The sequence below is a fragment of the Choristoneura fumiferana genome, chromosome 20, assembly GCF_025370935.1.
Source record: "Choristoneura fumiferana chromosome 20, NRCan_CFum_1, whole genome shotgun sequence".
Classification (NCBI taxonomy): Eukaryota; Metazoa; Arthropoda; class Insecta; order Lepidoptera; family Tortricidae; genus Choristoneura; species Choristoneura fumiferana.
The window spans coordinates 10,145,224-10,156,964 of NC_133491.1; the positions used below are offsets into that span (position 1 = coordinate 10,145,224).

The window sequence follows — 11,741 nt, forward strand, 5'->3', positions numbered from 1 at the left end:
AGTTGTTCTGCGAAACTTTATGCCCGCCAGTTATGAACCACTCAAACGAGATCTCGATAATTCTAAGAAAACGTTTAGCTGTAGGGTACTTCAGAGATCAGATTACACTGGAAACTTGAACACCCACTTGGGCGCCAATGAAAATAGTATTAAGTCAGTCTGGAGATGAGAGTTCGTTCCTTAGGGCTTATAATGAATTATTTTTATGTTAATTCTAACGATTGTATTTTATTAACTTGCTAAACATAAAGTGAGAGTTTTCTAACAATAACCTTATATTTCTAAAAATAAGGTGCTATTTAAAAATACAATGGCAAAATGGCGAGCCACATCGCTCCAAAGGCAGATAACAACAGAGTTACAGGTTGGGAGAGAAAAATTTCTCGAGTCGCGTCGCCGAACGAAGACGAAGCGTTAGCACGCCTCCCAGTAGGTGGACTGACGACATCATCTTAAGAGTTGCGGGCAACCGTGGATGCAAGTGGCGAGTTGTCGTTCTAAGAGGGAGGTCGTTGCTCTGCAATACTTAGACGTCTTCCGGTTGGTGATGACTAAAAATTCACTCTGAATATCGATTTCGTTGCAGTGTAGTTTTTAAATGTTTTCGAAAACCCCAGTTTTCCCAGAAACTTTTCTTTCGGGACTTAATCACAAATACTATATTTATTTTTAAATTACCTTGACGTTTGGACTAGAACTCGTGACCACGGCCGCTGTAATGTAATACGATTTGTGGTCGAAAAGTCGAGGTAATTTTAACAATAAATATATTAGTGATCATTTATTTATTTATATGAGTTATTGAATTTATCACTGATAAAGTCCCAAAATATATTAGTTATGAGTGAGAATCGCGAAAGTTTAAAACATTAAGGGGCTGTTTCACCACCCATTGATTAATTTTATTTGACGGATAAATGTGATGCCGTCTCCTTTATTCCAGCAAAACAAACAGAGACGGCATCACATTTATCCGTCAAATAAAATTATCAATTGATGGTGAAACAGGGTGTAAGTGTTACATCTTTTAGTTGTACGTATTTCAATTTATTCAGTTCAATCTGTTATTGTAGCAAAAACGTGTAGAAGTTACTGATCTACTTGTGAGATAATCAGTGAGTGGAATCAATTAATGAGCTAGCTTGCTCCATTTTTTCGTTTTCTGTCACTTTTGCTATCATTTATTTTACATTTTATTTTGCATAATCCATGTCGTAGAGCAATCGAAAAAAAGTCTTGTGTAAACAGCATTTATTTGACGATGTCGTAAAGTGTCGTTCATTGCATACAAATTTAGCGCATTGCAAGGCTTTGTGTAGTGTAACGAATAACGTTTCACCCGCAATTTAATGCTGAATCTCGTTGAATATCAATTGTCTTTATAAAGAGACACTAACTTTAAATTGGGGTCATATCGTTACTGTTGTGTGAATTTCTTTTGCAATATAAGGTAAGGTATAGACTACAGAACATACGAATGTAAAATAATGATGATTCCAAGCCCCTATTTCTTCTTCTTCTTCTCTTTTAAAATATGGCTTTTCTGTCCTAGTTAATAGGACAATTTCGCCAGTGTCAAAGTAAACTCTCTTTGAGAGGGACGTTGTACGGTGGTTGTAGTTTTTGCAACTTGATATTATAATTCCAGAAACCACGTGGAGACAATTTGTGCATTAAAAAATGTCAAACACGAGAGCAATATAAAATTTTGACATCACTGTTCACTGTTAAGGTTAATCGCCGCATAAAACACTATCAAAATTATACTTCAACTAGCCAAAGAAACAGAAATAGCAAAATTAGATATTGTCTACATCCGCCATGTTCGAATGCTGCAAATCGAATCGCCCCTATTTCACCAACGTGACAATTGTTAGTGACATATGTCGAATGTCATTTTTTTTATTTGTATCTGTTGTCACCAGAGAGCGGAATTTTAGTGTAATTTTTTGACCCGTCATAGTAATTTCTCACTTATCGACTCTACCTAAGTGATGTCAATAATAATAGACCTTAAATTAGATTGTCGTAAACGTATCATGTTATGTAGAGTTCTTTTGAGTCAAATGAATATTTGACTGTAAAAGAAGTAAAAAACCTGGAAAATATGAAAAAAAAAACATCTAATTCTTTTAAAGAGACATTAATGGAACATTTCTTAACATTACAACAGAATAATTTAAAAAATGAATTTTTAATAAAACTGAACTGAAATTATTCAATTAGAAATTGTTATCCATTCATTGTTCATTGCATTGTATGTCTATTTCACATTTTCAACTGCGCTCGAAAGTTAATTGGAAGAGATCGTTCTTTATCTTAAGGCCGCCTATTGTTTACCTGTTTACTTCTACTTTTAACCTCCTTTAGTACCTATGTTGTGTATCGATATATGTATGTATATCGGAAGTCGATAAGTGAGAAGTCACCATGACAGGTCAAAAAATGCCATGAAAATTCCGCTTTCTGGTTGTATTATTTTTCCTAGTCCACATTTATTTGTAGATTTGTCGGTAAATCTTGACATGAAATTAAAGCTTTGCGCTTCAAAGGTTTATTTATTTATTTTAAGGAGAGCAAACAGAAGCAAAGTGTATACAATATGCACTTATAAAATAGATACATTCTTAAATTCACTTACTCCCTAACGAGCCCCCACTAAGAAATATGGTATAAGTGATTATGTAGACTTACACTATACACTGTGATACATTCAACAACGTTACAATTGTAGTTGTTCGTGATTAAAATAAGCGTATTTTCATTATGGGTCTCAATGAAAGTAGTAGTCTCGCACCTGCCAGCGTGGTGGAATAGGGCCCAAAGGGGCTACTACGAAACTTGAAAATCGGAGAAAAACCGGGTGTGGCCTGTAATATGAGCAAATAATTAAAACATAGATCGTACTCGTCAAACTAAACAACATTAGTTCAGCGACTTTTAAAAATAGTGGAGTCTTTAAACTTTCCTTTTTTCATACAAATTAAATACTGCTATCAATGTACGCCATCCTGAACACAACTGATGTCGCCTGTCACGCTACAGACATCAAGCATTTTGCTTTACAAATAATTTCGAATAAACTTTAAAATGTAATAAAAAATAATTATTTTTAAAAGTCGCTGAACTAATGTTGTTCATTTTCAAGAGTATGATCTATGTTTTAATTATTTGCTCATATTACAGGCCACAACCGGTATGAAGTGGCTTTGTCAGGTAATTCTTACAAAGATATATGCAATTTCACTTTTTATAAAAAAATATTTTTTGTTATTTGTATGAATAAACAACCTTATTTAACTTCCAGATTTTACACAAAAACCCGTTCACGAATGTTGGGTGACCTGTAAAAGAGGAAGAAGCTTCAAGAAACCCACGTACGGAGAAGGATGTGACATGGATAAAGCGGGACCTTACGGGTAATATTATAAGGTCAAGGACAATGTGGTGGTATTAAATGTCAACTCGGATGACTTATACAATCGGAGTATAGGTGGAAAACTTAAGTAAAGGACCTGGTTGTATGTAGTAGTGCACAGAATTGATATAGAGCTTAAGAGAAATTTCCCTGCCGGCCGCGCGGCCGCGTTAGGTATTCGTTTGGGATATCGCTGTCTTTATCTCTCTCTCTCTCTCTCTCTCTCTCTGACATAAGCGCTCGCAGCTGTGAGATTTTTTAGATTTTTGTAAAAATGCTTTATTAGTCTGTTATTCTCGTGCAAAGTTGTCATCTTTTTTTGTCGACTTTTGGGCTCCTGTAATTCTGATATTACACATTTATATGAAAATCTGAAAAACCACAGGCATAGATAATAACATCTAGTCCATACTTACAAAATGTCATCTATTTCTGTTACCTAGTTTTCAAATGAGACCCGGACTACGTTTGTATGAGGAACGGAACAAGGAGACTTCTCTTAAGTCACTTTTCTAATTTGGAACGTCAATTTGTTTATACGAACACGTTACAACTACGTACAACAGGTCCTTTATTTAATTAAGTTTTTCACCTGTAATTTCGTCATTTAACTATCCATGAGGTGTCGATTTTGGAAGGCACGCCGATAAAATTGTTATTGACATTTTATTTGGTATTTTTTAGCGACACTCAAGGAGTTTAGGTACTTAAAATATATTTTCAAAAATTGACCCCCGATAAGTAATCAATATTACGAATAACTAGATTGCGAATAAGTTTAATTAGATAGCAATAGGAGACTAACCCCCTGTTTCACCATCCATTGATTAAATTTATCTGACGGATAAATATGATGCCGTCTCTGTTTGTTTTGTTCGAATAGACGGAGACGGCATCACATTTATTCGTCAAATTAAGGTAATCAATGAGCGGTGAAACAGCCGCTAAGAATAGAACTGACAGGTTATCATCATCATGTCGTCACACTGATTTCCTTTCTTTAATCCTGACTGTGTAAAACGTAAAACAATATAGTAAAATTAAATTTAAAAATTAATTAATCAGTAGCTTGTGATTGTGTGAAGAATAAAAGAATTTGTTTATCAAACATAGTTTTTTTTATTTTATTCTAATTTTGAACAATAACTTACAATAAGTACTTATTGTTCGAGATCACAGCTCTACTTTATTAACTACCTACCTAGAAATATACATAATAATATATCTTTAATTATTTTTGTACCAAAATATTATCCTCCCTGAGTGTAATCAACAGTAAGATACATGGGGTGTATAGATATGGAACTGAAAAATATATAACATGTACAGACGATTCTATAGTCAAGGAAATAAGAGTTGGTCTATATTTTAACTGACTATACCATTTGATTCTCACTCCATAGACAAATATTAGATTTAGCTTTTGTCTATGCAACAAAAGAATGGCAACACACAGGTCTTCTCTAAAAAACATGCACAAACTATTTTAATATTAAATAGTAACATTGAATTTTAATTAACACAAAATAGTAAAAATTCTTGACAAGTTTACCTTCGCACTAATTATCTATAATTCAGTATTTTAAATAAATTATTTAAATTACCTGCATGCATAATAAAAACTTTACAAGCTACCAAGAAACTAAAATAAATATAAAATCTCTACTAGTATCCTAAATGACTTGATTTTATGAAGATTTAGATAACTGATTTGAGATAGTTATGACTATTTCATTTAGTAATAACTAGGTAAAATGCTTATTAAAAACAAGATTACGATATTTAACATTAATATTTTCAATATTTACAAACACATAAAAAATATATCTATAAACCTATTATATAAACTTACATCTAGTAAAACTACTTATTTCTACATTTTGTAATTTAAAAGCAATTTTGAGCACTAGGTACAAAACTAACAGATAAGGCGAATGTATGTATGTTCACGATCAAATCACGAAATGTGTTATCAATTGATACAAAATATTTATATGCACCTTCATCATTGACAGAATATGTAAGCTATCAGTTTATCGTACAAAAAACCTGCAAAGTGGAAAATATCTACAACTGGAAACAAAATGGAGTTCCGTTACTTTTGAAATCAGTCATATGGGATAAACGTACGCAGTGGGTAACGTCAATCACATACATTTCGGACAGAAAAATGGTTGTGATAAAATTTAAAGTACTTACAAGAAAGCATCTATTAGTAAAGTGCTGTATTTTTATATGCACTCTAGGTACTATTGTGTTTTATTATTGTGCCCAAATTAGTTTCTTTAGTTTATGCTCAATTTATGGTTAACAAGCAATATAGAAACTAACTGAATTTTGGAAAAATAATGCTTCCCGTCAATATTCCGAAAGCGCTGGTTATCTTAAAAAAACAGATATGTAAAAGATCTCACTGCAAAATGAGCTTCTGATTCCGATTTTAATTTTTGATGAATATAACTGATCCTCTGCGATTCCACTTATTCAAGTTTCACTACATTTCGAAACTTTAATGCCGATCCAAGAATCCAGCGCTCTTGACTATCTTGTAGATGCTCGACCTAGGGATCTTCTCAGCTTCCCTTTCCACCACCTGCATCTCCTTGTTAGTAAACCAGGACTCTTTAGCCAGACCCTCAGCAACCGCTGGGTTATCATAGAAATCCCTGGATTTCAACAGTTCTCTAGGTAACTGGCTCTCAACAGCTGCATTTTGTTCGACGGCGGGGTTGGGGTGTACGAGGGGGGCGGAAGAGTGGGCATACTCGATGCCGATTGGCTGAAGAGGCTGGGTGAAGATGAGGGCTGGACGCGCGTACGCTGCGGCCACCAGGGTTAGGAGTATTAGGCAGCGCATTTTGACCTGGAAATAGGGAAGAAGATTAATACATGTGCAATTATTTATGGTATTGGACATGTTGATGACAGTGTATGTGTATCTAAATCACAGTGTTTGAGGTGTCGTTTCGTGATGCATCAAAACAGTGGCAATATTTATGCAAAATAGGCGTGAATTTGACCATAAACACGCCTGATGGTAAGCAACGAAATGGAAAAATGATGGATTGCGCACGTTTTGCCAGTAAAGTGTTTTGAAAAACCTTAGACTTGTATGTGTGTAGAGTTTTAGAAATGTGACTGAAATAACAATTGCAGTCTTCGAAGTTGTCGCTGGAAGATGAGTCTGAAAGGCTGTCTAAACTAATTTGTTTTCCCTTAAGGTGCTTTGCAGTTTGAAGCAAATATTAACTTGAAGACACTGCTTAGTTCAGTTTCTCTTTGCTTACAAAACCTAGCAACGTATCAACAGTGCATTACGTACGGAGATATACTTAGCGGCACGAAATTTGGTCCACTCGACATACAAAATTACCTATTACTGCATACATTCATGGGCCAGATTTTTTGCCGCTCAGTATATTTTAGCAGAAGTTGTGGTAACCTAGTGGTTTGACCTATGGCCTCTCAAGCAGAGGACTATGGGTTGGAGCCAGGAACCACGCAGGATTTTTCGAAATATGAGCAAAATTACATTCAAAATTCACCATTAGCTTTACAGTGGTTCCTTAACAGGAAAACATTGTGATTAAACCTGTACACACCTGCAAATAAATCAATGATGTGTCTGAAATAACCAATCGACACGGGCTCGCAGTTGGTGCTCACTGCACGAATGAAGTACAGCTCAAGCAGAGTCTATGCCCAGCACCATATAGCCCAACAGCATTTAGGGCAGCAGCTTATAATAATGTATACCGAGATTATGAGATAAAATATTAAATTAAAAATCTAATTACTTCGAAAGCCTTGACGAGCGTCAGATACATAGTTCAAACACGAAATTACTAGCAAACGTAAAATAAATTACACTATTAAGGTTTTTCGTAAGAAGATAGTTCACGCAAAAATTTAGACGTCAACACGGTCTCCGTATCTTGACCTCAGTTAAAATTAACCTTTATTAATAACAGCCCTTTCTAACTTCATTAGCATAAGCTAAAAATAGTAAATTCTTTCGAAGCTTAATTAATTCAGTAATGAGTTTGAGCCCGATTCTGTGGCGCCAGACAACTCATACAAGACTAAGTGTCGAGTACGAGATATTGAGATACAATGTAAGCAGAATATAAAAGCACCCGAATTTGACCTTTTAGCAAATCAATGGACCGAAATTTGTCGCACATGTCGGCGGTTCACTGAGAATATCGATGAAATGGAGGGTTCTATTCCATTACTTATATTTTTTTTTGTTTGTCATTGTTTTTAATTTTGTTCCTTTATTTTTGTACAATAAAGGGTTTACGTAGATAAAATTACGCACCTACTGAATGCTATTTTTTATTTTTGTATTACATATATTAGTTAAACTGAATTGATTCGTGGCTGTACAGTCAACCTTAAAAATATGCACTTCTCGAACCCTTTAAAATATATTCCACAGACTCTTATTCCAATGTAATAAGGCCGTGGTAACATATTTGGAGTGGTTCGAATAGACGCATGTTTTTGCACTTGACTGTACCAATGTAATCGCTTTGACATTATATCAATTTACGTTTACGTATTAAGCTATGTAATTTCGTTCTTTTCATTTCTTCACATGACATTTTGCAGAGGTCTTCTTTACCTATACAATCGACAATGAAGACCAAGCGTAATTTTTGCGAATTTGCATGGAAATGCAGTTGAATTTCGGAATTGAATTTAACTGACAAATCTAGTTCACGCGTGCGAAGCTACAGGTAGTAAAATGCTAATTCACAAACACTATCGCCCTTTATAAAACGCGAATAACCATTTCCACAATTGAAATAAGACACAAGAGCAAACAGAATGCCAACACACAAAGAAACACTGTCAGACAAGCGAACATCAATCACGAGCTCTAATTTCAAATCAATTCAAAACGGTTCGTTCACACTTACGTTCCGAAAACAAAAGTCACGGTCACAACACGAGTCTTACTGACTGCGCCCGCGCAGCGCAGCTATGTTATATAGCCTTAAGGTGGCTAACCTTCTGAGATTCTTCCGGGACCACTCATACCTACTGGGAATTTCACAAATCAGCTCATCGCAGATTTTTTTTTATAACAAAATAATTACTTTAATTGCTAATGCGTAATGATGTGGCGTGCGTTGAAATTTCAAAACTTCTCATAATTATAAGTGCGAAATTGTATGCCTTTTGCGTTGATTAAATTTGGATGTCACTTGATATGTAGTAGCTAGATAACTTTGGGTAGGTAAGTCTGGAAAATAAACAAAATTTTCGTAAATTATTAGTGTTAGGTATTTGACAATTATAACTATAACTAACAGTAAATACTTGACAGAAAGTTTTGTTTTTTAAGTAAGGTTAGTTAGTTCAATTTTAACTAATAAATTAATATATCACCATTAAGACGATATCGAGAATAAAGTGTCGGTAGCACCACATCATTTACATTATTTAGGGCTGTTTCAGCATTCATTCATTAGTGTTAACTGACGGTTAAGTGTGATGCCGTCTCTATTTGTTTTGTTCGAATAGACGGAGGCGGCATCACATTTAACCGTCAGTTAACACTAATCAATGGATAGTGAAACAGCCCTTAGTTTACATTTATAGCAGCCATGGCACTGCCCGTCGCGCTGACGGATGTTACATCTTTTCTCGATTTACTATCATTTGGTGCAAATGGAACATGGACAACTCGAAATTATACGTTAAAGCACAAAAATTACAATTTTAAATACATTAAGATTGGTTTTTTGGAATCTTTTTGTATTTTTTATTTCAATTCCAAATTTTTACTTTTACGGTCATCCCGTAAAACCTAAATTGAAAATACAAACTGAAATATACGGAATACCGAGGACCTGGGTTCGATTCCCAGTGATGGTCTTATTTTTCTGGTTTTTCTGTGCATCTATATTTCAGTTTGTATTTTCAATTGAAAATACATCAACAAGGAAAACTGTCCATCCTGCATATCGTCGAAAATGGAATCTTGTCCCGTTGGAAATTGTCAAATTTGAAGTATGCCGAAAAAATAACGACCACGTCTTGTATTTACGTACACTCAGAAATTTGACGAATTGTAAATATTTTCCAAGCGTAATCAATTGTTTTGGGTACATACTTATTAAGTTATGACTTGATTTAGACAACATTAACTTTTTGCTTGTTTTATTTTGCTCTTAATTTATAATGGACAATATTATCTAAAACTGAAACTTGGTTGTAAATATTTTTCAGCATAATCACATTTAGACAAAATTCACTCTGGATGGTATTCATTTTGGTCCAAATTCAAAATGGTCAATTCAAGTGGTCGATTTTCCATTTGCACTGAATGGCAGTAAAACCTTTTCTCCAACGCTAACTTTAAATAAATGTAAACTCTGTGCTGAAACTGCTGAAGACTCGCTTAGTACTTATATAAGGATAAATGCAACACCAGTATCTCCGGAAGAGCTGAACCACCTGCCCACTACTGACGCGCGAAGGTTCTCCCTCACAGAAGACGATATACCCGCAGGTGAGTGCTTTCGGCAGTAAAATGTTATATTTTTTTTAAGTCGCAATATTTGGTTCCAACTCGTCTCTGTATTACTCCTGCTTTCCTGTCGTCGCTTTTTCGCTTTTCGATACTAGATTTCCAGTGGACGGTTCCACTTTTCCTTTTCGCACATTTTTAGTTAAGTACAAAAATCTTCAGATCTGCAACCGCATCCAAGGATGTGAGATGTGAGGCTAAAAAATCGGCATCCCTGTTTACAATCCTCTGTTTTAATCCTCGGGATAACTTAAGGTTGTTTCATTAACCCCGCTTAAGCTCTGAGTTAGGTTTGCTTAAGCTTAGTTGAACCCGAGCATAATTGAAATTAATAATCAAATAAGAGCAAATTGTGCTACGCTTAGAAATATTTTTTCTCAAAAATGTCCGTAAAAGTCTACATTATTTCTTAATATCAGAAGGCTAAAGAAAGAAGAAGAGGAAGAAGGGGGTTTATGGTCAGCGAGAAATTAAAAAGTTAAAAAGATCGCAGGCACGCTAGCTGTACAATATTTTTTATTATTGTTGAGTCTCAAACTTTTTAAAAAGTGAAAACAGCCATGGAAAAATGTTGGTTGATACAGTCAACTCAAATGGCTGCTATCAGTTATTTTGTTGGAACTCCAGACTTTTTTTATTGGATCTGAAACAGCTTGTAGTGTTTTCGGTGGAAAAATACACCTTCTGTTTTTTTAATGAAAAAAAAGCGTGAAAGCATAAAAATTTTATTGGAATAAAATTTAATGTCATAATATATTTTGTTGAGAAAAGGTTTGAATTCAGTTCAGGGTTCAGGTTCTAATTTAGTTTTTTTCCTTCACCATTTTTGAGAAAAGCTTTATATTAGTCTCGGCTGGAATAGCAATTACTGCTCGCAAGCTCATCTGTTTAATTCTCATACTCAGCCAACAATTTCCTACTTCCAGGCCACGACAATAATCTACTATAACACGTTTTTTAATACTTATAAAATAAAACCGCCTTTAAGTAATTGCTTATGCATTAACTAACGTGAAACTTGTATTAAGTACAATCACCCTAATTAACCCTTACTAATATTATAAACGCAAGAGTAAAGTCTGTGTTGTCCCTTTTTCTGTCTGTTATCTCTTCACGCTTAAATCGCTGAACCGTTTTAGACGTGATATGGAAGTAGTGTAAGACTCTGGGCAGGACATCGAAAGAAAGAAAGAAAGAAAGAATAAATGTATTTGCCAAACTTCGGCACAGCAAAAAAAATACAATTAAAAATAAGACAACCTTACATACTCTTACATACCTACTAAATAAAAAGAAAGAAAAGAAACATTGTGCCGAAAGAAGCAAAAAGGGCCATACTCAGCGTGTTGCCACGGCAAGCCGCAGCGCTTGTTTTCAGTATGACCCTATTGGATAGTTTTTATGCCGGAAAATGGCATAGTTCCCGCGGAATGGCGATAAATTCTTGGCAAAGGAAGTCACGGGCAACAGCTATGATTATAAATGCGAAAGTAACTCTGTCTGTTACGTCTTTACACTTAAGCAGCTGAACCGATTTCCTCAGGATGTATTCTTTTTCTGTAAAACGCGCTAGTACCATCAGGTGACCCGCCTGCTCGTTTGCCAGCTGTTCGATAAAAAAAGTAGCTTTAGTAGGTTTGAACCCACGATCCTCTGCTCGAGAGGTTATTGGTCAAAATAGGCTTCATGTTACTCAACCAGAAGTCCTAAGTATTGTCGTTAGTTCAGCATCCAATATTTTTCTCAGTCGTTTACATTATTTTGCTTTGCCCCAGGATCTTT

General features: G+C 34.9%; 1 protein-coding gene across 1 annotated transcript; it reads right to left on the reverse strand.

The window, feature by feature from the left end:
* Positions 1-5,707: 5,707 nt before the first annotated feature.
* Positions 5,708-8,420, reverse strand: LOC141439131 (uncharacterized). Its single transcript, XM_074103278.1, has 2 exons — positions 8,344-8,420; positions 5,708-6,281 (listed from the first exon to the last, which is right to left on the reverse strand). Exon 2 carries the CDS (start codon positions 6,273-6,275, stop codon positions 5,928-5,930), a length of 348 nt encoding a protein of 115 aa, XP_073959379.1. The 5' UTR covers positions 6,276-6,281; positions 8,344-8,420; the 3' UTR covers positions 5,708-5,927.
* Between the last annotated feature and the right edge of the window lie 3,321 nt (positions 8,421-11,741).